The 27,095-nt window shown below is 39.9% G+C and overlaps 2 protein-coding genes across 2 annotated transcripts in view; both read left to right on the plus strand.

Moving 5' to 3' along the window:
• Positions 1-20,196, plus strand: part of LOC104242772 (glutathione S-transferase T1-like) — a 32,400-nt gene extending 12,204 nt beyond the window's left edge. The window contains exons 5-7 of the mRNA XM_009797853.2: positions 18,817-18,896; positions 19,214-19,419; positions 19,811-20,196. Coding sequence (XP_009796155.1) covers positions 18,817-18,896; positions 19,214-19,419; positions 19,811-19,981 — 457 coding nt within the window. The 3' untranslated portion in view covers positions 19,982-20,196. The remainder of the gene's footprint in view (positions 1-18,816; positions 18,897-19,213; positions 19,420-19,810) is intronic.
• A 937-nt stretch (positions 20,197-21,133) lies between these two features.
• On the plus strand, positions 21,134-24,929 carry LOC104242771 (probable glutathione peroxidase 8). Its single transcript, XM_009797851.2, has 6 exons — positions 21,134-21,376; positions 23,175-23,251; positions 23,592-23,653; positions 23,939-24,057; positions 24,409-24,576; positions 24,664-24,929. Exons 1-6 carry the CDS (start codon positions 21,323-21,325, stop codon positions 24,694-24,696), a joined length of 513 nt encoding a protein of 170 aa, XP_009796153.1. The 5' UTR covers positions 21,134-21,322; the 3' UTR covers positions 24,697-24,929.
• Positions 24,930-27,095: the final 2,166 nt, after the last annotated feature.

Genomic DNA, 27,095 nt, shown 5'->3' on the forward strand with positions numbered 1-27,095 from the left:
CAGGTTACCTTGCATGGTACAGAAGGGAACTCGAGCATGAAAGGCCAGCTAAGAGACCCCACATCCGGAATTTTACCGAATCATCACAAAAGCAGTGGGATTGGTTAGCAAAAGAAAGAGGCTATTGCACCGAAATCAGCGGGTTAAAGCAACAAGTGGAAAAATTGAAATATGAACACAACGTGCAAGTTGCTACCGATCTGGGAGAACGGAACAGGTTGATTCAAGAAAATGAAATGCTCAGAGCCCAGATCAAACAGATAAGGTTGGATGCAGATAGACAACCAAGGCGTCGATCGGACGAGCAGCTGATAAAAGGGCTAAAAGGTGAAATCAGGGAATGGCGAGATGGTTTGGAGAAATCTGAAAACATCATAGCAGAGCTCAAAGCACAGTGGGATACAAGAACGGATAAGCATCGCAGGTACCTGAATCGATTGGAAAGCGACCATGAGAAGACTGTTGCTAAGATAAAAAGAGAGATGGCTGCACTTGAGATCAAAACAGCTAATCAGGCCAAGGATTTCCAAATTGAGAGCAGATACTGGTATGACTCAATAGCCCAGATGAAGTTGGAAGTACGACGACTGAAGCATCAGCATGTACAAGATGCTCAAGTTTTCAAGATATGCAGCGATCAGACAAAACGCCTGCTCGTAGAGAAGAAGCAAACCAGAGATAGGATCAAGGCCATTGCCCATGCCATCACCAGACGATGCCTACGATGTGAGAACATGACCAGCGCTACCGTCCTCTCGGCAGTAATGGGTTATGTCAAGCAGACTATGCACGAGCTAGAGCAACTTGAGAGGGATCTCACGCCTAGGACCGCGGCGAGGCCGAACGACGCCCCGCGGAAACCAATTTTTAAAACCATAATGCATTCATAGGTCAAATCTGTATCTTAGCATCTTCTGCCTGTTTTGTCATCAGGGTGATTTTTAGTCTATTTTTTGAGTCTAGGTTTATTTCCAAAGTTTGCTTTTTCTTTTGCAAAATGTAGTTTGTAATAGACTGTTTCAATAATAAAGATTTTGTTTCTTTCACGTTCATTCGTGTTTTCGAACTACGTAATGATCTGATTCACGTGAGTATCGTGATACGTAGGCAATCCTCATCGGATCCGATCGCATTTTATTTTGCTACAAAATATATATATATAAAAGAAAAATAAATGAAAATAAGATAAAAAAAAAAAGAAGAAAAAAAAGAGGGGGAAATAAGAGGAAAATACCGGAATGACGCATGCTCTCGTAGCAGACATATAGTAATCCACTTAACTGTATAGGTACATCATGCCCAACGTGAGATTAACTATCTGTTATCTGCTACAAATTAACCGTGCGCTTGTCATTGAGCATGTTTCCAGGGTTTTTGAAAAGACGGTTGGTTTGGTGAAAGTCTGGCCTCGCACTCATACTTCACGAGGTCAAGGAGAGGTGTTCAACTACCTATTGTTAGGACCAGAAACAGTACTCACACCTACTTCACCAGGTCAAAAGGAAGTGTGGAAATGTCTTCGGAAATTCCATTGCAAACAGTCCCCGTCTCTGAGGAGAGCTCAATCTCAGCCGTCCTCACGCCTGAATCCGCAACTGCAGAAGAAAATAGAATCCTGCGGCTCCGCATGTTGGAAATGCTGGATGATTGGAACAATGGGAAAGAGCCGCCAAGTGTCGTCCCCGGATTCCCTGAATTATTCTCCAGGTCAGGTGGGACTTCTAATGTCCCCATAAATTACCCTGCTACCCCATTCGGGTACCCAGCTAACTCCGTTCTCTCCGCCGGATCACCTTCTGAGCCTCATCCCCGAATGTCGGCCACCGATGCAAGCATGAATATCTTTACTGCATCGCCTTGCCCAGCTACGGCACAGCCTGCCACATACAAGCCAAGCTTTGACTCATCCTCTTTTACATTCCAAGCACCATCGTTCTCAATGGAACCAACCAGGTTCGCTACCAACAATAATCCTCTACCGCCTCAGTGCGAACTCGCACCGGGACAGGAACAGAACCCCAGGATTGCAGAACAAAATGAGATTGCTAAGAGAATGAGAAGCCTTGAACAAAGTTTGAAGAATATGCAAGGTTTGAGCGGGCAAAAGAGCGTCTCTTACGCCGACCTGTGCATGTTCCCTCACGTGCACCTGCCGACGGGTTTCAAGACCCCCAAGTTCGAGAAATACGATGGGCACGGTGACCCCATTGCACACCTTAAAAAATACTGCAACCAATTGCGGGGAGCCGGCGGAAAGGAAGAACTGCTAATGGCGTATTTTGGGGAAAGCTTAGTAGGGATAGCTTCGGAATGGTATATGGATCAGGAAATGTCCCGATGGCATATATGGGATGATCTCGCCAGAGATTTTGTAAAGCAATTCCAGTATAACATCGACATTGCGCCAGACCGAAACTCTCTTTCGAATTTGAAGAAGAAGCCTTCGGAAAGTTTTAGAGAGTATGCTATCAAGTGGCGTGAACAGGCGTCGAGAGTAAAGCCTCCCATGGATGAAGTGGAAATGGTCACTACCTTTCTCCAGGCTCAAGAGTCTGACTATTTCCAAAACATGATGTCGGCCATGGGTAAGCCATTCGCGGAAGCAATCAAGATAGGAGAAATGGTAGAGAATGGGCTGAAAACGGGTCGGATTCTGAGTCAAGCAGCCCTAAGGGCAACCTCTCAGGCCATCCAAAGCGGGTCTGGAGGGACGACAAGGGGGAAGAAGAAGGAAGAAACGGCTATGGCAGCCTCTGAAGCAAGGGAGTATCGTCATCACAGGCCCCATTTTCCGGAAAGTGCCTCACAACACTACTACCCCCACTCAAATGCGGCATATGCTCATCAACCTTATATGGTCATGAATGCCCAACCTTATAACCATTCACCACAACAAGCCAACCGAGGCCCAGCTCCACCTCCCAGAAATCAGCCTCCTTACCGCAACCACTATAACCCACAACCCCCGCAAAATAACTACCGCCCCCAAGAGCCACCTCGACGGCGGACTTTCACGCCCATCGGTGAGCCATACTCGACTCTGTTCCCAAAGTTGGTTCAGTTGGGTTTCCTACAACCCATCCCTCAAACAAGGCAAAACCCGACATCTCCTTCTTACAAAGCCGGAGTCAGATGCGCCTATCATTCAGGGGCCGAGGGGCATGATACAAACGACTGCTGGTCATTGAAAAGAGTGGTCGAAAATTTGATAGAGCAGGGGAAGATAGTGCTAAGGGACGAAGAGATCCCAAATGTAACTAACAATCCATTGCCCGCTCACAATAACGGGCCGCTGATCGGCATGATTTGTGAAGACAAAGAGTTCGACCCTGCTTTGAAAGCCATAATTGCCATTGTCGACACAGCAAGGAGGCCTGAAATAGACCAGAAATCAGAAAGGGGGAAGGAGGCCAAAGCTGCAGAAAGCAAGCCCGAAAAGAAGGTGGAGAGGAAAGTAGTACCAGCAAAGGGTGGAGTTCTTTACATACCACGAGGTCAAGCCAAGAAGACGCAGAACTTCGGGATCAAAAAAGCAAAACCTATGTACGTGCCAAAAGGGGCCTATGTGGTCCGGGGGACGATTCAACCACCTCGGCTGAATGAGCCAGTGGTTATCGGACGCGTGCCACAAAAGCCAATGACCAACCCGTCCACAGTGCCGTGGAATTATCAAAAGACTTTGGTAACATATAAAGGTAAGGAGGTCAGGGAAGAACTTCCAGAAAATACTTTCGTTGGAGGGTACTCAAATACCCAAGAACTGAACAACGCCACACAAAGGCGCTTCCCTCCAAAGGAGCCTGTGAGTGTTGAAGAAGCGGAAGTATTCTTCAAACAGATGAAGATGCCGGATTACGAAGTGATAGACCAGCTGCGCAAGCACCCTGAGCAAGTGTCCATGCTGTCACTATTAATGAGGTCAACCGAGCATCAAAAGATCCTGTTGAAAACCCTGAATGAAGCATACGTACCGGTCGAAACCTCGGTGGAGCAACTAGAGCGGATGACAGAAAGATTCTTCGCCATCAACCAAATCTCCTTCAGCAAGAACGATCTACCCCCGGAAGGAGCCGCACACAACAAGGCATTGCATTTAACAGTCAAATGTGAGGACTACTATGTCAAGCGGGTGATGCTGGATGGGGGATCAGGTGTTGACATCTGCCCGCTCTCCACGCTGCAAAGAATGGAGATTGAGACCGGAAGAATCCGACCCAACAACGTCTGCGTGAGAGCTTTCGATGGTATCAAGAGAGACACCATGGGAGAAATAGACCTGTTGCTGGTCATAGGACCAGTCGAATCTCGAGTCACTTTCCAGGTGATAGACATGGACACATCGTACAATTTCCTCCTTGGCAGGCCTTGGATCCATGCGGCAGGAGCCGTGCCTTCTACTCTTCACCAGATGGTGAAGTTCGAGTATGAAGACCAAGAGATCGTGGTCCATGGAGAAGATGAACATGCCATTTATCGGGACCCATCTATCCCGTATCTTGAACCAAGAGAAGGGAGTGAGCATACGGTCTATCAAGCTTTCGAGGTGGTATTGGCAGAGCAGCACGAAGAGGGAGTACCTTGCCCCCAGCCTTTCTTGTCTAACGCTTCGGTTATGGTGGCCAAAGAAATGATCCGACACGGATTTAGGCCAGGGAAGGGGCTTGGACGAAATCTTCAGGGAACGACGGAACCCATTACTTTACCAGTCGTCAAGAAACCTTTTGGACTAGGTTTCAAACCTACTCCAGCAGACGAAAAATGGGCAAAGAAAAGGAGAAGTGAGGGCTGGAAGTTGCCTCGACCACTGCCGGATTTACATGCGACTTTTGTCAGGCCAGGGTACACTGAAGAAGAAGAAGATGAGGTCTTCACAGTTGAGGAAATCGAGGAAATATGTGGGGCAATGAGGGAAATGCTCTACGAGGTCCACATGGTTCAACCAGGCGAAGGCACGAGCACTGCTGAGATGATATACATGGGGCCAAACGCCAAGCTCCAAAACTGGGAGATCACGCCAGTCCCAACTAGACGGAAGTCCGGGTAGACCTGTCCTGCCACCTTTCCTGTATCACAAGTGATCTCCGGGACATAACTTGAACGTTTTCTTCTTTTCGTTTGTTATTCCGAATTCCTAGTTGTAAACGTTGTTGTCTTCCAATTTTCAAAAGAAAATAATAAAAAAAATCATCATTGCTTTCCTATTCTTTCTTTCGTCCTGATTTTATTACTTTTCCTCTTATCTTCCTTTTCAGTCCTAATAATGCGGCTTTAAATATGACATGCTTGCGGACTTCACGCCCAGGTCACAATGAGCTATTTAATTGCGAATTAATGAATCCAGAACCAGAATATGATGCGGAAGAGGCTTTTAGGGAGATAAACCGAGAGTTGGAATATTTCGAGAATAAACCTAAGCCGAATCTGAATGACACTGAACCGGTAAATTTAGGAACCCCGGAAGAAATCCGGGAGACCAAGATAAGCATTCACACGGACAAGAAAACGCGAGAGGCGATAATTCAACTTCTTCTTGAATTTAAAGACGTGTTTGCTTGGTCATATGATGACATGCCGGGACTAGGTGTCGATCTAGTGGTTCACAAATTGCCGATTCATCCTGATTGTCCTCCGGTTCAACAAAAGCAACGAAAGTTCAAAACCGAGGTCAGTGACAAAATTAAAGAGGAGATCACCAAGCAACTGAAAACAGGAGTGATCCGGGTAGTCCAATACACAACATGGTTGGCGAATGTGGTTCCAGTACCGAAAAAGGACGGGAAAACTCGGGTATGTGTAGATTACCGAGATTTGAACAGAGCAAGTCCTAAAGATAATTTCCCGCTGCCCAACATCCACATCCTCGTTGACAATTGCGCCAAGCACGAGATACAGTCTTTCGTAGATTGTTACGCTGGGTATCATCAGGTATTGATGGATGAAGAGGATGCCGAGAAAACTGCCTTCACCACGCCTTGGGGCACCTACTGTTATCGGGTCATGCCATTTGGTTTAAAGAATGCTGGGGCTACTTACATGAGGGCCATGACCGCCATTTTCCATGACATGATGCATCAGGAAATAGAGGTGTACGTGGACGATGTTATAGTCAAGTCCAGGACGCAGGATAACCACATCCAAGACTTGAGGAAATTCTTCGAGAGGCTAAGGAAGTATGACTTGAAGCTAAATCCAGCCAAATGCGCTTTCGGAGTTCCGTCAGGTAAACTTTTGGGTTTCATCGTAAGCAGGAGAGGTATCGAGCTAGATCCGACTAAGATAAAATCTATCAAAGATCTACCTCCCCCAAGAACGAAGAAAGACGTGATGAGTCTTTTGGGCAGGCTGAACTACATCAGTCGGTTTATTGCCCAGCTGACAAGCACGTGTGAGCCCATATTCAAGTTGTTAAGGAAGGATGCGGCGATTAAGTGGACAACGGAGTGTCAAGAAGCCTTTGATAAAGTCAAAGAGTACCTTTCGAATCCCCCAGTCTTGGTCCCTCCCGAACCAGGAAGGCCACTTTTCTTGTATCTGACAGTCTTGGAGAACTCCTTCGGCTGCGTCCTGGGGCAACACGACGTGACCGGGAAGAGGGAACAGGCGATCTACTACCTGAGCAAGAAATTCACCAGCTACGAGGCCAAATACACTCTGTTGGAGAAGACATGCTGCGCTCTCACATGGGTTGCTCAAAAGCTGAGGCATTATCTCCAAGCCCACACTACATTCCTCATAAGCAGGTTGGATCCCTTGAAATATATATTTCAGAAACCAATGCCTACTGGGAGACTGGCTAAATGGCAAATCTTGCTTACGGAGTTCGACATAGTTTATATCACTCGCACGGCAATGAAAGCCCAGGCGTTAGCAGATCATTTGGCCGAAAACCCGGTCGATGAGGAATACCAGCCATTGGATACCTATTTTCCGGATGAAGAGGTAAACACCGTAGAAGCGATCTCGGAGGAAGCTCATGTTTGGAAGATGTTCTTTGACGGAGCCGTGAATGCCAAGGGTATAGGGATCGGGGCAATTTTGATCTCACCTGCCGGTCAGCACTATCCCGCCACAGCTAGACTTCGTTTCTTCTGCACAAATAATACAGCTGAATATGAAGCCTGCATTATGGGCATACATATGGCAATCGATCAGGATGTCGAAGACTTACTGATTATGGGAGACTCTGACCTGATCATCCGGCAAGTTCAAGGCGAATGGGAAACTCGGGATGTCAAACTTATCCCATACCGACAACATGTGGAGGACCTCAGCAAGCGCTTTAACTCAATAGAATTCAGGTATATTCCGAGGTTTCACAATGAACTGGCAGATGCACTTGCTACTCTGGCTTCTATGCTACCCTACCCGGGCAACGCCCACGTCGATCCTTTGGAAATCCAAATCAAGGAAAGACACGGTTACTGCTGTGTAATCGAGGCGGGATCAAATACGCAGCCTTGGTACCATGACATCAAGAAATTCTTGAAGACACAAGAATACCCCGAGCATGCAACTGGAGATCAAAAGAGGACCATTAGGCGACATGCAAGTGGTTTCTTTTTGAGCAGTGAATTGTTATATAAGAGGACTCCGGACCTCAATCTCTTAAGATGTGTCGATATCGAGGAAGCAAGAAAGATCATGCACGAAGTACACGCAGGTGTATGTGGACCTCACATGAACGGGTATGTCTTAGCGAAGAAGATCCTTAGAGCAGGTTATTACTGGATGACCATGGAAAAGGATTGCTTTAGCTTTGTCCGGAAGTGTCATCAGTGTCAGGTGCACGGTAATTTGATTCATGCACCTCCCACAGAACTGCATCCCATGTCCGCACCTTGGCCATTTGTCGCTTGGGGCATGGACGTCATTGGACCAATTGAACCAAAGGCTTCGAATGGACACAGGTTTATACTGGTTGCCATCGATTACTTCACAAAGTGGGTAGAGGCTGTCACTCTCAAGTCGGTCACCAAGAAAGCTGTAGTGGATTTTGTACACTCAAATCTTATCTGTCGCTTCGGTATTCCTGCGACTATCATTACAGATAATGCAGCAAACTTGAACAGTCACTTGATGGGAGATGTGTGCGAGCAATTCAAGATAACACACAGGAATTCCACTCCTTATCGGCCAAAAGCCAATGGTGCTGTAGAAGCTGCAAATAAAAACATCAAGAAGATTTTGAGGAAAACAATACAAAGTTCCCGACAGTGGCATGAGCAGTTACCTTTTGCGTTATTGGGGTATCGCACTACGGTGCGCACATCGGTGGGAGCGACTCCTTATCTTTTGGTTTATGGAACCGAGGCCGTAATACCGGCAGAGATAGAGATTCCTTCACTTCGAATCATTGTCGAAGCAGAAATCGAGGACAGCGAGTGGGTTAAGACTCGACTGGAGCAATTGACGTTGATTGATGAAAAGCGGATGGCTGCAGTTTGTCACGGACAGTTATACCAACGAAGGATGGCCCGTGCTTACAACAAGAAAGTCCGACCTCGGAATTTCGAAGTAGGACAATTGGTACTGAGGCGTATTCTGCCGCATCATGAAGAAGCAAGAGGAAAGTTTGCCCCAAATTGGAAAGGCCCATACATTGTGAGGAAGATACTGCCGCGGGGAGCATTGTATTTAGGTGATATCGAAGGAAATGACCCCGACACAGCAGTAAATGCAGATGCAGTCAAGAGGTACTACGTCTAAATCATACTCCGGTGGTCCTGACACATTCGAAAATGGCAAAGGTTTTATTCCCCACTGCTCCCTAAACACTACCCAATCCTCTCAAAAAAAAAAAAAAAAAAAAAAAAAAAAAAACATTGATTGAGGCCTGAACTACGTTTGACTTGATTCCGAAAGGATACGTAGGCAGCCTCTCCCTGAGGTTCAGTCACACCAACAACAAAATCCCATTCACCCTGAAATTGAAAACCGGGGCATGTCAGACACTTGAGAAGTTTAGTATCAGCTACCTCTCTTCACCAGGCACAAGCCTTCAAATCAATTACCAAAGATGGTGGGAAACCAATAAGCATCACCAAAGGAAACCAGCACACCCTGAGTTGAGAGAAATAAAATGAGAGAGTCTCGGCGGTGAAAACCTTCGGGCACCACGAGGCGACGGGAGAAGAGAAACCAAAATGAGAGAGCTTGTTTAGTAAAAACTCGCAAAGAGTGCTATCGAGCAACGACAGGGAGAGAAATGAGAGAGGTCAGCCAGCGAAAACCCGCAAAGGGCGCTGTCGGCCGAAAAGGATGACGCCACCCCAAGAAAGTCTCGGCAGAATGCCACCAGTTTGGAATCACAGGTCCGTTTCTGGTTCAGGAAAACGCAAGCTCTTAGAAGGTCAGACGTCCAGTCCAAAGGGCATGTCATGTCATTTAAAGCCAACGTTATCTTCCTCAGATAAGTCTTTCTCTCCCCGAAAAGGGTATTTCTTTTCTGATTTGTTTTCCCCTGCTTTGTTTCTTTTCGAATCCCTTTTGCATTTTAACCCCGAGTTCAGGACACACCGGAAAGGGTAGGTGGCATGGTTTGTTTACACGGAATCCCGTCTCATGAAGGAAAGCACCTCATCTCGTTGATATGATTACCCAAGCATGATGAATCATGACGTTTGATGGTGTTCCGGAGAAAAGGAAAAGAGAGAAATCTTGAAATCTTCCCCAGCAAGTCCACCTTCGGACGAATCCCCACAGAGTCTCCCCCCTGTACAAATCCCAACAGAGTCTTGTACAATCTCCCACAGAATCCCCCCAAATTATAAAATTATAAAAAAAAAAAAAAAAAAAAAAGGGAAAAAATGGAACCTCCCCAGCACATCCCAGCGGGTCCTTTTGTAGACATCCCCAACAAGCTTACCCCAACAAATCCTAGAAATCCCACTTTGAAATAAATCCCCAGCATGCCCATTGTACAAAATTCCCCACAAAGAATCCACTTTGTAAATATTCCCCACAAAGCTTCCCTTTTGTACAAATCCCCACAAAATACCTCCAATAAAATCCCCGTTGAGGACCTCCAAGCAAAACGGGACAACAAAAAAAAAAGAGCCTTACGAGGCAAATCATCACAGAATCTGGAAATACAAGCCTAAGCGGTCTAAAGGTTTCGCCATTCGAATCAAATCAATGGCGCGATTTCGCAACAGAAATATGAGATGCAACAAAGCAATTGGGAACGATCAAGGTCACCGAACCAACCGTCATTTCCGAACTAACAATTGTTCTTTATCTGAAAAGTTGAAACAGGTATAATCCAAGACAACCGTGCAAGAAGCAGGTGTCGCCCAAAGAGGAAGGTACAAGAAACATTTTGGCAATAAGGAATTCACTCGAAAGGTAAGCTTCCACGAAACTCCCTTTTATCTAAAACAAGAAAACTCAAAAATAGATCGTGTAGTATTCTCGAGCTTTATCCCCAGCCAGTCAGCATTAGGGTTTTAAACCCTAAACTGAACTTTTTCCTTTTAGCCAGCATTAGAGTTTTAAACTCTAAACTGAGCTCTTTCATGCAATCAGCATTAGGGTTTTAAACCCTAAACTGAATTTTCCTTTTAGTCAGCATTAGGGTTTTAAACTCTAAACTGAACTTTTTCTTTTCAGCCAGCATTGGAGTTTTAAGCTCTAAACTGAGCTCTTTCATGCAATCAGCATTAGGGTTTTAAACCCTAAACTGAATTTTCCTTTAGTCAGCATTAGGGTTTTAAACCCTAAACTGAACTTTTTCCTTTTAGCCAGCATTAGAGTTTTAAACTCTAAACTGAGCTTTTCCATGCAATCAGCATTAGGGTTTTAAACCCTAAACTGAATTTTCCTTTAGTCAGCATTAGGGTTTTAAACCCTAAACTGAACTTTTTCCTTTTAGCCAGCATTAGAGTTTTAAACTCTAAACTGAGCTTTTCCAATGCAATCAGCATTAGGGTTTTAAACCCTAAACTGAATTTTCCTTTTAGTCAGCATTAGGGTTTTAAACCCTAAACTGAACTTTTCCCTTTCAGCCAGCATTAGAGTTTTAAACTCTAAACTGAGCTTTTCCATGCAATCAGCATTAGGGTTTTAAACCCTAAACTGAATTTTCCTTTAGTCAGCATTAGGGTTTTAAAACCCTAAACTGAACTTTTCCCTTTCAGCCAGCATTAGAGTTTTAAACTCTAAACTGAGCTTTTCCATGCAATCAGCATTAGGGTTTTAAACCCTAAACTGAATTTTCCTTTAGTCAGCATTAGGGTTTTAAACCCTAAACTGAACTTTTTCCTTTTAGCCAGCATTAGAGTTTTAAACTCTAAACTGAGCTTTTCCAATGCAATCAGCATTAGGGTTTTAAACCCTAAACTGAATTTTCCTTTAGTCAGCATTAGGGTTTTAAACCCTAAACTGAACTTTTTCCTTTTAGCCAGCATTAGAGTTTTAAACTCTAAACTGAGCTTTTCCATGCAATCAGCATTAGGGTTTTAAACCCTAAACTGAATTTTCCTTTAGTCAGCATTAGGGTTTTAAACCCTAAACTGAACTTTTTCCTTTCAGCCAGCATTAGAGTTTTAAACTCTAAACTGAGCTTTTCCAATGCAATCAGCATTAGGGTTTTAAACCCTAAACTGAATTTTCCTTTTAGTCAGCATTAGGGTTTTAAACCCTAAACTGAACTTTTTCCTTTCAGCCAGCATTGGAGTTTTAAACTCTAAACTGAGCTCTTTCATGCAATCAGCATTAGGGTTTTAAACCCTAAACTGAATTTTCCTTTTAGTCAGCATTAGGGTTTTAAACTCTAAACTGAACTTTTTCCTTTCAGCCAGCATTGGAGTTTTAAGCTCTAAACTGAGCTCTTTCATGCAATCAGCATTAGGGTTTTAAACCCTAAACTGAATTTTCCTTTTAGTCAGCATTAGGGTTTTAAAACCCTAAACTGAACTTTTTCCTTTCAGCCAGCATTGGAGTTTTAAACTCTAAACTGAGCTCTTTCATGCAATCAGCATTAGGGTTTTAAACCCTAAACTGAATTTTCCTTTTAGTCAGCATTAGGGTTTTAAACTCTAAACTGAACTTTTTCCTTTCAGCCAGCATTGGAGTTTTAAGCTCTAAACTGAGCTCTTTCATGCAATCAGCATTAGGGTTTTAAACCCTAAACTGAATTTTCCTTTTAGTCAGCATTAGGGTTTTAAAACCCTAAACTGAACTTTTTCCTTTCAGCCAGCATTAGAGTTTTAAACTCTAAACTGAGCTCTTTCATGCAATCAGCATTAGGGTTTTAAACCCTAAACTGAATTTTCCTTTTAGTCAGCATTAGGGTTTTAAAACCCTAAACTGAACTTTTTCCTTTCAGCCAGCATTAGAGTTTTAAACTCTAAACTGAGCTTTTTCATGCAATCAGCATTAGGGTTTTAAACCCTAAACTGAATTTTCCTTTTAGTCAGCATTAGGGTTTTAAACCCTAAACTGAACTTTTTCCTTTTAGCCAGCATTAGAGTTTTGAACTCTAAACTGAGCTTTTTAATGCAATCAGCATTAGGGTTTTAAACCCTAAACTGAATTTTCCTTTTAGTCAGCATTAGGGTTTTAAACCCTAAACTGAATTCTTCCTTTGTTCGGCGTTAGGGTTTTAAACCCTACACTGAACCTTTCCCCAGCTAGTCGATATTAGGGCTCCAACCCCGAACTGAGCACGCATATCCTCTTTCATCAATTTTATGAACTTCCTGGTGATTAATTAACGAAATTTTCCTAGTGAAACTGGGGCAGAAAATTTCGTTCGTTTGTTTTCTCCCGCAGGTCTGACCTCGAGCCACATGAATCGAAATGACCCACGAGATGAATCCCAGTTCGGAATCAAAGAAGAAAAAAAAAAAAAAAAAAAAAGATGTCCCGAGATATCGGAGTAAATGCAAGGAGGATTGACTCCAACGTTTAATTAAGGGCTTGAACCCTGCCAATCGCGTCTCACTCAGTATCCCAGAGGTTAAACAAGTCGCTGCAACTCGCAAGCATCAAGATTCAGATCGGAGTCTACAAGCAGAATCAGCTAAGACCCAAGATCAAGTCGTAAAAGAATCATAGATAGGAATCTTGTAACTAGCAGTTGACATGCATATAAGTAGTTAGCTCAGTTTCCAATTTCCATTTGGTTGTAATAAGGCGGTCAGTAACGTAGCAGTGGCAACAGCAGCAGCAGTAGCAGCAAGCATTGCAATCCCATGTTAGTCCCAGCTACCAAAACCTCCCGAACTACATTGACCTGATTCCTGTTTAGCCCAGGATATGTAGGAAATCTTTGAAGCAAGATTCGGTCAGATCTTTCAAAAAAAATGCTTCATACGGAGTGGTCTATAGGCAAAAATCGCTCATACACGCTCACTTGATCTTTGCACGAAAACCCTTCGTGTTTCCGAACAAAGAGGGGCAGCTGTGAGCACGTGATTTTTGCTTCACACGACAATCGCTCCAAAAAGAAATAAAAAATATATAATTGGCCCCGCTGTACAATTTCGGATTTCTGTGCGGCACCTTGTGGATTTATTTGTGATTTTGGCCCATTCTTATTTATTTACTTTATTAAAATAAAGTTCAAAAAATATATATGTGTCCTGCGTAATTCAAACCGTAATTCGGTCATTAAATAGAAAATCGTGAATAGGCATTTTTCGTCCGTGATTTTGTTTGGTTTGACTTTACCGGTTTTGAAATACTTTAGTATGTGCGCAAATAATTATATTTGAGTGTGTATTTAATTTTAATTTGATTTTTTTTAGTTTTGTTTTAAAACAAATAAGAAAGAAATAAAAAATAAAAAAAAATAAAAAAAAAGAGAGAAAGAAAAGGCCCTTCCGGACTTGGGCCAATTTGTTAAAATTGGCCCAACGAACTCAGCCCAAGCGGACAGCCCAAGCCACCAGTCCAAACAGCCCACCCCCAGGCCATGAAACGACGTAGTTTAACATCAAAGCTACGTCGTTTCGATGCCAACCCATCATAACCGTTTAAACCGAGCCGATCCAACGGTCCAAGATCAATCCCCATAACCCACCAATAAACCCGACCCGTCTCACCCGGACCGACCCTAACCCTTCACCCTTGGAACGACGTCGTTCCCTGTTAGCCGAAGGATCCTGGCCCTTCATCTCGTCTCATCCAACGGCCAGGATCCACTTGCCCACTAACTATATAAGTACATAACACTACCCTACCCCCCCTATCCAATACCCCGGCTGCTTCGTCTCCCCAAACGAACAGCCCTAAAACCCTAGCCGCCTCTGCATACTTCCGCCATGAAAGCCGGCGGCATGGATGCCGGTGACCTTCCCTTGAACACCATAGGACCCCCAGGCCATCCTGAACCCAAATCTACCAACCCCATGTTTCGAATCACCCCCCAGGTCCTCGAATCTTCATTCGAAGATTCGAGTCAAAACTCGATCTGACCCAACCAACCCCAGTTTTGTACCAGATACTCCCCAGACCCCCCTCGTGACCGAACCATACTTGGTTTGGTCCGAATCTAACCAGGGAAACATGAATCCCGGATCTGAGTTTTGGAACTTTGTAGTTCCTCGTCACTAGTTCATACCCGTTCGAGCCAAGAAATTAAGGTCCAAGGGACCTTAATCGAAGTGTTTCTCATCTGAGAAACACTTCGATTAAAGTCCGTTCAGCCTTAAGAAAGTCTGTCCAAGTCCGGTTCAAGGTTTCCGATTTTTCAGGATTTGAGGTGAGTCTGCCTTCTTCCCTTATTTGTTTGGTCCATGTGAGGGATTAGATGTCTGTTCATGTTTTGTGTCAATTTGTGTTTTGAATTTTTATCAACTTTTGTTCGTCCACTCTGTTTGAACATCTGTGTTTGTCTGAATCCTTCTCCTCCTATTCTGATACGGCATGCGTATTGGTTGTATTCCAATTTGTACTAACTAACTGATTCCTCGGATGCACCATTCTATTTTAATCAGTATAAGTCGAGTCATGTGTCCCATACTTCTGAATGTTTGATTTTCGGCTACGATTGTGTACGATAATGCTAATATAGTCGAGTCGACATGAGTCGTCAATTAGTTTCAACTATCTGAGCATAGCAAAGCGATTTGTTTCTGTCGAACATTTTTTTTTTTTTTTTTTGAATCAATTGAGAAACAATTTTGTTTACTTATAGCTGTTGATTTAGATCAGTAATGTAAAAGGGATGTTTGGTTAAAATGCTGAATTGGATGGCATGTGCACTCCTGCACAACATTTGCATTGGTGCACCTCATGTGCATTGGTGCTCCTCATGTGCTTTGTGCACAACCTGTGGCCTGCATAAAGGTCCTTGTTTGATTTTAAAATGTTTTGACAGCATATGCTATCCTACTGCCCATACTTGGCTTTAGTTTAAAGAAGTGTTTAAACCTTTTAAAAGTAAAATCTGCCAGGGAATGTTGATGGGGTTTAATATTTAATTAGCTAAAGTTTGGAATTGAAAATAGAAGGCACATGGGAAGGGTACTGGATTTCTGAAAACAGGCTGTTTAAAAAAGAGTAGGATAGGGACTTATAAAAGGGGGAGATATACAGAATAGATAGAGGGAGACTGGACCTTGAGGGCTGAAAAGAAAATAAACACACACAGTGAGGAATTTCTGGGGAAAGAGAGCTGAATAGATAAGGGAAAAGAATATAGACATACTGTGAGGAGTTTGAAAAGGAGAGCTGAAATACATGCAAAATAGATACACATAGATAGAGGGAGATTAAGGGATAGAAGGGATACAACCAATAATCAGAAACTTTCTTCCTCCTATTGTTATTGGGTTTTTCAGTTGTTTCAATTTGTTCAAACCAATTCTGATCCTCTGAAATCTCAGTTGTGTCTATTAGTTGAGTGCTTTCATTGGTTTACTACTGTTTTGATCTATCTGGAATTCTGATTCTACTCCACTGGGTGCTGCTGTTATTTGGCCATTTGTTCTCTATTGGCCATAGTTGTATCACTGCACTCGAGCTTGTTTTCTTGCTGTATCGCTTTGTCTGCTGCTATTCTGCCCTGCTGCTACTGATAGTGCTGTGATTGCTGCTGCATTTTGTTGTCATCATACTCTGCTGACTTCCCCCTTTCCTCCAATTGTCAAATATTTCCAGGTACACAACCTCTGAAACTTTGTATGGTTGAAAGTTTGAAGTTGAAGCAGAAATAGAGAAAAGAACAGTTGTTCATGTTATAACATTGGTGTTAAAAATAGGTCGAATGATATTTGGGATTGTATATTTTACTGCAAACTGCAAATACTTTGTATAAACTAGCATACATTCTGTTTGAGATGGATTGTCAGATAGCATTGTTCAATAGTAATGACAGTATGACATAGACAACATGTTTTGATTTAGTATACATTCAGTTCAGTATAACACTTGTTTGGTTTAGTTATGACTGTATAACATAGAGTCATAGGCACTTGTATGTATTTTGCCTAGACCACTGAATCAACAAAATTGTGGTACTGGGTCCGGGATAAATGTATCCCAAACAAACTCCCATGCAGTCACATTAAGAGTCTGGCTATGAATGCCAGTTCTCCTGTCAGTTCATTCGCCCAATGCAGGTTCGATACTGAGTTTCGGTATAGATTGTTTGTCTCGAAATAATGTGATGATTGTTGAGAAAAACTAATAACCATTTTTTGAGTTCACTTAGTAGTAATTCCCCTGGTAAAACAGTCGATTTCGTTTATCAATTTCAAATAGGTTAAAGTGTTAAAAAATAGAACTTGGAGGTCATTAAACATAACTCAATATATGTTGTTAGTTTGTTTGCAATCTCATTTAACGAATTAATAAGTTATCCACTCGATGAAGACAAAGCATGCGGTAACCCCCACCTTATGAACAATCAATCAGGTAATCAAACAAGTTTAGTTTCGGCAAACATAATAAGGATTCAGTCCGTATTTGTCCAAACCCGCAAAATTCGGCATCATCCTTCTCTTTAAAGATAAATGTAGTAGAAATGTAGTCATTGTAGGGTACCCTTCTTAAATAATGAGACGAGCCTCGCCGAATAAAAATGCAAACTGCGGGGCCCTCAATAATTGATCACGATAAATACTTAGAATTTGGGAGGGACTGTTTAGAGAATTCCACTACCTTCCCCAAAGATAATAACGCGTTTAGACTCTTTAGGCGCGACTTTAAGTTAAAATATATTCTCAAATTCAGGTGCACATTGATGTGACCCAAATCCAAATCTCAGCGAAGTCAAGATGTGTTGACGATCACGGGTGCATTGATTGTGACGTGGTTCGAGACGCATCTTCACGACGTTGCAATTCTATAAAAATAAATGATAATGATAAAAGCGGTTTAAACTTAATGGGAGCACGCAAGTCATAACATGTATTTAAATCAGATATTTAGCCATTATAACAATTTAAGTGACCGTGCTAGAACCACGGGATCCGAGGGTGCCTAACACCTTCCCTCGGGTCAACAGAATTCCTTACTTAGAATTTCTGGTTCGCAGACTTCATTTGGAAGAGTCGAATATTTTCCTCGATTTGGGATTAAAGATAAACCGGTGACTTGGGACACCAAAAGCCAAACTTTTCCCAAGTGGCGACTCTGAATTAAATAAATAATCCCATTTCGAATATTGTCACTTAAATTTGATGTATGCAATGGTTTGCACAAGGCCTGACATTTCACAAGCTGTTGGAGTTATTAGCAGATATATGCACAATCCAGGGAAGGAGCATTGGCAAGCTGTGAAGTGGATTCTACGGTATATTCATAATACTGTAGATGTCGGGTTAGTTTTTGAGCAGGAAGACAATCAGTCTGTAGTTGGATATTGTGACTCAGATTTTGCGGGTGATCTGGACAAACGACGATCAACTACTGGTTATGTGTTTACTTTTGCAAAGGCACCAGTTAGTTGGAAGTCTACTTTGCAGTCAACAGTTGCTTTGTCTACAACAGAGGCAGAGTACATGGCTATTACAGAGGCTGTGAAAGAGGCAATTTGGCTTCAAGGATTGCTAAAGGAGCTTGGTGTTGAACAAAAAGGTATCACAATTTTTTGTGATAGTCAAAGTGCTATTCAATTAGCGAAAAACCAAGTGTATCATGCAAGGACGAAGCACATTGATGTTCGGTATCATTTCGTACGAGAAATCATAGAAGAAGGTGGAGTCACAGTGAAGAAAATTCATACTACGGAGAATCCTGCTGATATGCTGACAAAGGTGGTGACTGCGATCAAGTTTCAACATTGTTTGGATTTGATCAACATTGTTGAACACTGAAGATTGAAGATGAAGACACAACCAAAATTTGTTATTGAGAGAAAATTGAAGATGTGGAATTTTGCCAAGGTGGAGATTTGTTGAAATTGGCAAAATGTTTGTCCCACATCGGTGGGAAAACAAAAGTTGGGGGGATTTTCCCCCTATAAAAGAAGACTTAATGTTTAGGATTTAAACACACCTCTCATTTGCCTTCTCATCTGTTTAAGGCATTTGTATTTCTCTCTTTAGTATTATTTCACTTGTATTTTTGGAGTGAAATAAAATATTGGTTGTGTCCGAGGAGTAGGCAAAATTAGCCGAACCTCGTAAATTCTGGTGTTCCCTTTATTGTTGCTTTATTGTCTTATTTATTATTTGGTGGCTGTCATACTTTTTGGTATAGTAGTTGTGACTTATTCACACTATATACATTTGGCTTCCGCAACAAGACCCTTGTGGTTTGGCCCTTCCTCAGACCCCGTGCCTAGCTGGAGCTTAGTACACCGGGACTTGACTATAACCTATAGGTTTGTAATCTGCAATTATCACTGTTTTATGCTTTATATTGAAGGTATCCAAGTGACCTGCAGAAAAGAGCAAAAATCGAATCCGTCCTGGATTGGCACCACTCTAACTTACGCCGTGGTTCAGGTGCTTTGAGTTTATGTTGAAGATTGTTTTTGTAACTATTTGTTCCTTCCTTTGGTCAATTTACTATGGGTTTTTGAATTTCTGAGTAATTGGGAAAGGAAGGCCACAGAGTAATTGAATAAGATTCTGAAGGGATATTGGGATTTTAAAATAGATGGAAAATTTGTTTGCATTAACAAAGTGAAGGATGTGCTACACGCTAAATACTTTGCTAATGGTTTCAAAATCGCTGCAAGCCTATATACATTTGCAAATTCAGTGTTCTTTTGTTATATCACATCATGAATTTTTCTCTCTAATAAAGCTTCTGTTTTCAGTTGGCTATGTGCTTAATTCTACATTGGCACCTGCACTTGGGTTGCCTTTGAATCCACAAGCCGCGGCAGAAGGTGAGAAGATCCTTTCAGCATCTTTAGCAAAGATTGATACCTATTGGCTGCAGAAAGATGGAAGCTTTTTGCTTGGAAATTCCCAACCTTCCATTGCAGATCTTAACTTAGTCTGTGAGATTATGCAACTTGAGGTATATATAGAGATTCTTCTTGTTTGTGATGTTGCATTTTTCGACTTAGAATAATTCAAAGCGTATACAATTATTGCAGATTCAGTTGCATAACCTTACTTTATCCCATCCTACCATCATCTTGGTGCATGCATTTTTCAATATATAGTCAAATTTCTCCATAACAAGCTCGTTTGTTCCAGATCTTTTTGGCTGTTATAGCAAAGTGCTGTTATAAAGAATAAGATGATAATTGGTTCCATAAAAACTTAGCTTTTATAGTAAATGATTGTTATATAGTGATGTTGTTATAGAGAGATCTGACTGTATGCTACATTTCACTAGGCTTAGCTGATCCATTGCTGAATATCATGACTTGAGCAGTGTATGGAATCTTTGTTGTTGAATGCAGTTTGTTGATGAGAAGGATCGTGACAGGATATTAAGTCCGCACAAGAATGTTTTGAAGTGGATTGATGATGTAAAGAGTGCAACAGCACCTCATTTTGATGAAATACATGCAACCCTCTTCAAAGTTAAAGAGATTTTCCAGAAGCAGCCATCTGCTGGAGCAAGCACTTAGACCTAATGAAGCAGACGACCTTATCTGCGTTTGAATTTTAAGCCATTTGGAAACAATTACTACTATGTTTAATGCTTCTATATGCCTGCACTATGAACATTTGCTTAGTATAAAAGAATACAGTATGTTGTTGCCATTATTCTCGAAACAATGAAAAGTCAGCTTATGTTCAGTGACATTAATCTTCTTAATTGAAGCTGTTCCTATTCTACGTATCGGCTGTTTTTAGCTGGGTCTTCACCCTTGACCATATAAATAATAATTATCCATATAATTGATCAAGAACAAATGCTTGCTTTAGCAATAATTCAAGCCATAATATATTGGAGCACTCTATTATCCTTTATTCTATGGCATTTATGATAGGACAGAAACAATAATATCTTCAGAACAATAATTATATCTCCCCAAGTGGTCACAACAAGTGCTATCCAATTTAGTGCTTTGACTAATGGTCTAAAAAGTGAGAATAAAACATTTACCAAATTTATTCGTTGGATATCACCAGAAAATACAACTTACAAACTTAATACAGATTGAATCATCATTGAGGAGGGGGCATAGGAGGGGAGTTATTAAAAGAGTAATTAGATTTTGGGCATTACCCTATGTATTCCATATATATCTAGGGGTCGTTTAGTCCGAAAACAAGTTATATATGGATTAATAATATAGGAATTAGTAATTAATACATGAGTTAGTATGTAGGAATTATTTCTTGTTTTGTGTTTGCTTTATTGTACTAAATTAGATATACAAGATATTATTTAACATATATTTTTTTAAAAGTAATAGGCTATGAGTTTACAATTGTATCCTTGACTATTTTACTTTCATAGGCTTCTATGAAAAAAATAACGATACTTTTGTTCGTTTGTTGTTGCATATGCGCATAAGTTATACATGGATTAGTTATTCCATATTGAAAGTGATAATCCAATTTGGCATATAACTTTATACAATTATTAATATATGAATAGAAAATACCAAACATGAAATAACTCTAACAACTCCCTTATACGATGATTATTTCTTTCTTTTACACCATATCAAACGACCCCCCCCCCCCCCCCCCAACTTAACTCTTTTGCAGCATTATTGGCACTAAAGGACTAAAACTGCTCAGAGTATATTTAATGGACTATTTTAAACCTATGACGCAAATAGGACCATTTCCCCCCCTAGAATATCCTAAAGACGAACATTTTTTATAATTCATAAAAGAATCAATTTAACCTTCTACATTTCCTAAGTTAATGGGTCAATGCCTGGTTGGATATTTTGTGTTTTGGGGTGTTGATTTCAGACTTCGGTACCTGAAGCCAAATTCTCATATCAACAATGGCCAGCCAATCAGAGAAGAAACCAGAATCTGTTTTTGACTTCACTGTAAAGGTTAGCTCCTAATGTGCTCAGTCTTTAATTCTACTGCCATAACTAACTTAATCCCTTCTATTTCTGATCTAACTCTAGTTCTTTGTATATCTGTCCAATATATACTGCCAAATTTTTTAAGAAAAAAAAAAAGTAAGCTTAGGTATGATCCCCAATAATTTTTTGAAAGGGGAAGTATTACACTAGAATAGGCATCGATTGAAGGGATTTCTCATCTGTTTGGTTGCATATATTTGAGGGAAAGATTGGATGGAAGTATAAAGTATGATAAGTACCTTATGTTTGAGTAGAATTAGGGTGTCAAATGAGCGGGTTGGACGGATTTTGAGCGGGTCAAAATGGGTTTGAGTCAATAAATTGGCGGGTTAATGACCCGCCCATAAATTACTTGGGTTGAGATGGGATGGGCCAAGAAGGTCTAAAATTTGGGTAATAGCCCAACCCACCCAACTCTTACCAAGCTTTTATTAATGCTTGTTGCTTTCTTATGAATTGTTTAATTACTGACTAAGACTTTTTTTTTGTGCTCATATATAATATCCAAACAAAAAAAAATTATTTTAAAAGATATTTTAGCTAAGTTGCTCATGGATCAGTTTGGGCTAAAAATCAGCCCAACTTTAGATCGACTGGATCAAGATGGGCTAAGTTAAATAATGGGCGGGTCAATGAGCGGCCCAACGTTCGACGGGTTGGGCGGGTCAATGAGTTGCCCAACGTTCGACAACTTGGGTGGGTTGAACGGGCTTGAACTTAAATTGCCACCCCTAAAGCATGTTTCTTTCTTTTTCTAAAACAAAAATAAAATAATAGTGATGTCCAGGCCATCTTGCGCGTTCCTCGACTATTTCACCTTACTTGTAACTTTCACTGGCACAAGTACTGAGAACACTGCCACCAAGGTTTAAGAAAGTAGGAAGAAATCGCCTACCATTTTTTGTAAAAGGGTTCTTTTTCATAAATGTAAGATCTTTGCATTTTCCTTTCTATGCACTTAGCCAATCCCTTATGCCAACTTTACTATCTAATCACTCCCATTATTACCCAATGTTTGTCCATTTATAGTTCCCATTTACATCTTAAAAGACCTGAAGTAATACTGAATTTCAACCATTCAACAGAATGAAAGGAGGCAGAGAAGATACACACATGCTTAGATATTTCTATTAGTATCTCTACACCTTAATTGCTTTCACCCCATGCCTCCGGGCTTTAGTTCTTCCCCATGCTGAAATAGCACCTTTATGTGCTTTCGCCCTATAAACAGTGAGAAAACACATAAGTAGGGGTGACAAAATAGTTAAAACAAAACAGTTAACTGCCCATATTATCCACTAAAAAATGGGTTGGATAATGAACTTTTTAAAAATGGGTCAAATATGGATAAGAACCATATTATTCATTTAGAAAATGGATAAGACCAATGAGTCTAACTTTTACATTTGTAAAGCCTCAAATTGGGGGTTCCCCAAGTTAGAGAGACTTAGAATTCTCCCAAAAGTGATCATATGTAAGAACTCATGGATAATATGGTTACCCATATTATCCATCGGTTAACCTGTTTTTTTATCCGTATTAAATATGGGCCGGATCGGATAATTTATCGGTTTTTTTCATTATCCGTTTTCGACCCGAACCATATCCGACCCGACCCCTACTCATAAGAAAAAGATGAAATAACTTGGTTGAGTCTGCTACAAATATATACCATAAAAAAGGTACAAGTGACCACAATGAAATTGTTCATTTACTTGTACCTTTTTCCCTTTCCTGAACATGCTGTCTCATTTGCTCACAGGATTCAAAGGGAAATGATATAGATCTTAGTAGCTACAAAGGAAAGGTCCTACTTATCGTGAATGTTGCTTCCAAGTGGTAAAATCATCTATTTCCATCCATCATATTTATAGTTGTATGCGTGTGTGATTTCTTTTTGTAATTTCTCTGATACCAGTTGAAGTCCAGGGAAACAAACAACCTTTGTTCAGATGAAAATCATAACTCTAAGAACTGGTTTCTTCTTTTTTGGTAACTAAATGATTTTATTAATCACCAATAAGTATTACAAGAACTTCAGCCAACACAAAACATTGTCGGCTTTCTCAAGTATTGCTACCTATCTTAACTATTTTCTTTTCTTTCATTCGTTCTACACATTCTATGATTCATTTCACTTCATTGAACTTTTCAATGTAATCGATTGTGTTGTCCACAGCGGGATGACTAACTCAAACTACGCAGAACTCAACCAATTATATGAGAAGTACAAAGATCAAGGTATGTGTCTTTATTCAAGTTACCATTTTACCCTTCTGGTTGTTTCTCAACTTATATCTCTCTTTTCCTGGACCAATTCCTCCTAAACGGAGGATGAATTCTGCAAATAAAGAAGAAGAAGGGGTAGTGTTTGAAAAGAATGAAACATTATGTTCAGTTAAAGTCTACATCTAGACTATTTGAATCACATAATTATGGTTTCAACATTAAAACTGCCATTAATTGTCTTTTAAGTTCTTTCCATTTAGTTTTGAAACTTAAAGTTCTTTTCATATTTAAACACAGGCCTGGAAATATTGGCATTTCCTTGCAATCAATTTGGCGAGGAAGAACCAGGGAGCAATGATCAGATCTTAGACTTCGTTTGTACACGTTTCAAGTCAGAGTTCCCTATATTTGACAAGGTATTGAAAGGACAATATTCTTGATAGATCATTGTTTTATTAGCTACTAATTGATGATTTGCTTGGTAGTATGTCCCATGTTTTAAACAGACCTCTCTCTACTTTTGTGTTTCAGTGTTTTAAAAGTGATTACTATTCTGTTGGAATATCCTGAAAAAACAGAAAAGCTGCCTTTCTATCCTTAAATTAGATTATATACAATAAAATTCGTAGGCATCTTCCGTCAGCTATAAGCATTCGTGTTGCATTGTAAAAGGACACCATTACATTGTGAAATAACGTGTTTCCCTAGAATTCATGATTTACTATTCAATGGGGTCTCTTTTTATTCCCAACTATGTGTTGAATTAGATTGAAGTGAATGGCGAAAATGCATCTCCTCTTTATAAGTTGTTGAAATCGGGAAAGTGGGGAATATTTGGGGATGATATTCAGTGGAATTTTGCTAAGTTCCTGGTTGATAAGAATGGACAGGCTGCTGATCGCTATTATCCTACCACCTCTCCTCTGACAATTGAGGTAACTGTTGTGTGCTAGTTTTTCCTCCAACTGCTTGTATAACATAACTTGTGTATTGATTCTTATGGATTCACGCTCTTGTTGCAGAGGGATATAAAAAAGCTGCTGGAAATCGTGTAGTCGCCAAGGTTGAGCTTTCGACGATGTGGATCAATTTTTGACTTGTTAATGCTGGCTTAGGAGTTTGTCCCTTATTATCATTTGGTTATCTGATAACAGAACTTGTATGTTCTTTTGGAGAAGTTTTAAACTGACTTTTATTAGTCAATTCCTACATGTTATTCTGTCTCTTGATATTACCAATCTGCTGGATAGCCAGGCATTTGAAATTATTGGTCTATCAGTTTTTTGTTTGCGTGGCGTCCAGCTGAGAATTGTTTTTTATTTGTTGTTTATTTCCATCTTCTAGTTGTTGCAGTTTGGTAGGGTATCATTGTTCCTTTAAGGAAAAAGCTTGTTGCTTGCTAACACTATAATGTTTTCCACTGAAAAGTTATATCTGAACATTCATTCCAGTGCCCAAATTTTCAGTAATAAGAAGTTCTCAACTCAAGCAACCTATTGTTGCACGAACATACTTCAATCCAATCTCAACTTCCATTAGCCTTAGCCTTGAACCAACCGGTCAATACAATGATAGATTCTTGTAAGTCAACCATATCACTTAAGCTTAAATTCTCCAATTCATGACTCAAAACTTTGATTTTATTTATTTTCTTGCTATAAAGGTCTCTTTAGGGAATGTATTCACAATCAATTTTCAGTTTTCAGTGCTGGCGATAATGAACTAAACAAGTGGAACTCCTCCAAATTTCGTGCTTTTATTTCTATTGCCCCAATTTCTTTTGCCATTCAAATGAACCTTTTTAAGTTCAATCAGATAAGGCACTCAGAAGGAATTTTGGGAGGAACAATCTTTCAACGTTAATTCAACAATAGAAGGGCATTTGTTGATAAGCTTGGAAAAAGTTGTGGGAGAGATTTGAACGTAATGAAAATATATCTCTTTCAATAGAGGTAACTTCTTAATATCACCAAATTTTCCTCCACGAGATCGCAACCTTTTAAATGCAGAACAGTTAATAAAATATATGGTAATTCAATTCCTATAAATTTTAGATTTCTTACCTAATTGTATCACATTCTCTTAGAATTTCTTAACTAGTATTAGCACCCGCGCAGATGCGCGGACACTAACTATATTAAATATTTGAGTTATTTGGATTATACGTAAAAAATCTTAAAATTTAAACCTTCTCGATAAATATAGATAATCATTGAATATTAATTAAGACATGAAAATGATTAAACATTTCTCAAATCTCCTAGTTATAATTCTATTTTTCTTTTTTGGTACCATTCTCGCCGGTGTCATTGGATAAAAAAAAATAGTCAGAAAGCAAAATAATAACTCATATTTATGGCAAAACAATCAAAGGTTGAGACTATGAATGACTCTTTGGATACGACTTGACTCTTTTACGACAGCTTGAACTCTTATTTGGTGTGTTGATATATTCTAAAATTATTTCTATTTTAAATTTTCAGTTTCTAAAATTTTATTTTTCAATAATAGTTATATGAACAACGTAAGTGAAAATATTATCCTTAATTCAAAACTCATTTTAGTCGGTTATCTAAAATTTAAAAAGTTCTTTAGCCAGTGATTTTCTTTCTAGTATGACTCCATTTTGATATTTGACATTAACCATGTTAAATATGTGAGTTATTTGAATTATATGTAAATAACCTTAAAATTTAAACGATCTAGGTAATTATAGATAATCGTTAGATATTGTTTATGAAACACTACATGAAAAAAGGCTAACATTTTCTCAAATCTCGTAGTGATAATTTTATTTTTGCACCATTCTTATTGGTGTCATTGGAACCTAAAAATAATCACGAAATAATAACTCGTATTTATGAGCTCTGGAAAAGCACAAAGGTTGGCACAATATGAACGATTCTTTGGTTACGACGTGACTCTTTTACTACTATTTAAATTCTTATTTGGTATGCTATTATGTTTAAAAAAAATATTTCTATTTTAAAATTTCAATTTCTACAACATTATATATATATCAATAAAATAATTATTTTTATAATGATGCAAGTGAAGATATTATCCTTAATTTAAAATTTACTTTAATCGGCTAGCAAAAAATTTAAATGATTCTTTAGTCGGTAAATTTTATTTCAGTATGACTCCATTTTGAATTTATCGATATCTCTAGCCACAAATTTCAAATTTTGAATACCCTTACATATACAGATTTTTTGTTCTTTGAATCATTAAATGTTAGATTAATTGATTGTTATTATATAACATTGCATATATTGTCTTAAAATTGCTAAGCAATTTTTTCACCATGCTTGGCTTAACCTCAATGCAAACTACTTAAATTATAATTAAATTCAAATTTGAATATCATATCACTTTGTTAGCAATAGTGATTTTTTTAAAAACGACACACAATGTAAATAAAAAAAATATTCTAAGATATCCTTATCTTATA

The sequence above is a fragment of the Nicotiana sylvestris genome, chromosome 10 (genome assembly GCF_000393655.2).
Source record: "Nicotiana sylvestris chromosome 10, ASM39365v2, whole genome shotgun sequence".
NCBI classification, from domain to species: domain Eukaryota; kingdom Viridiplantae; phylum Streptophyta; class Magnoliopsida; order Solanales; family Solanaceae; genus Nicotiana; species Nicotiana sylvestris.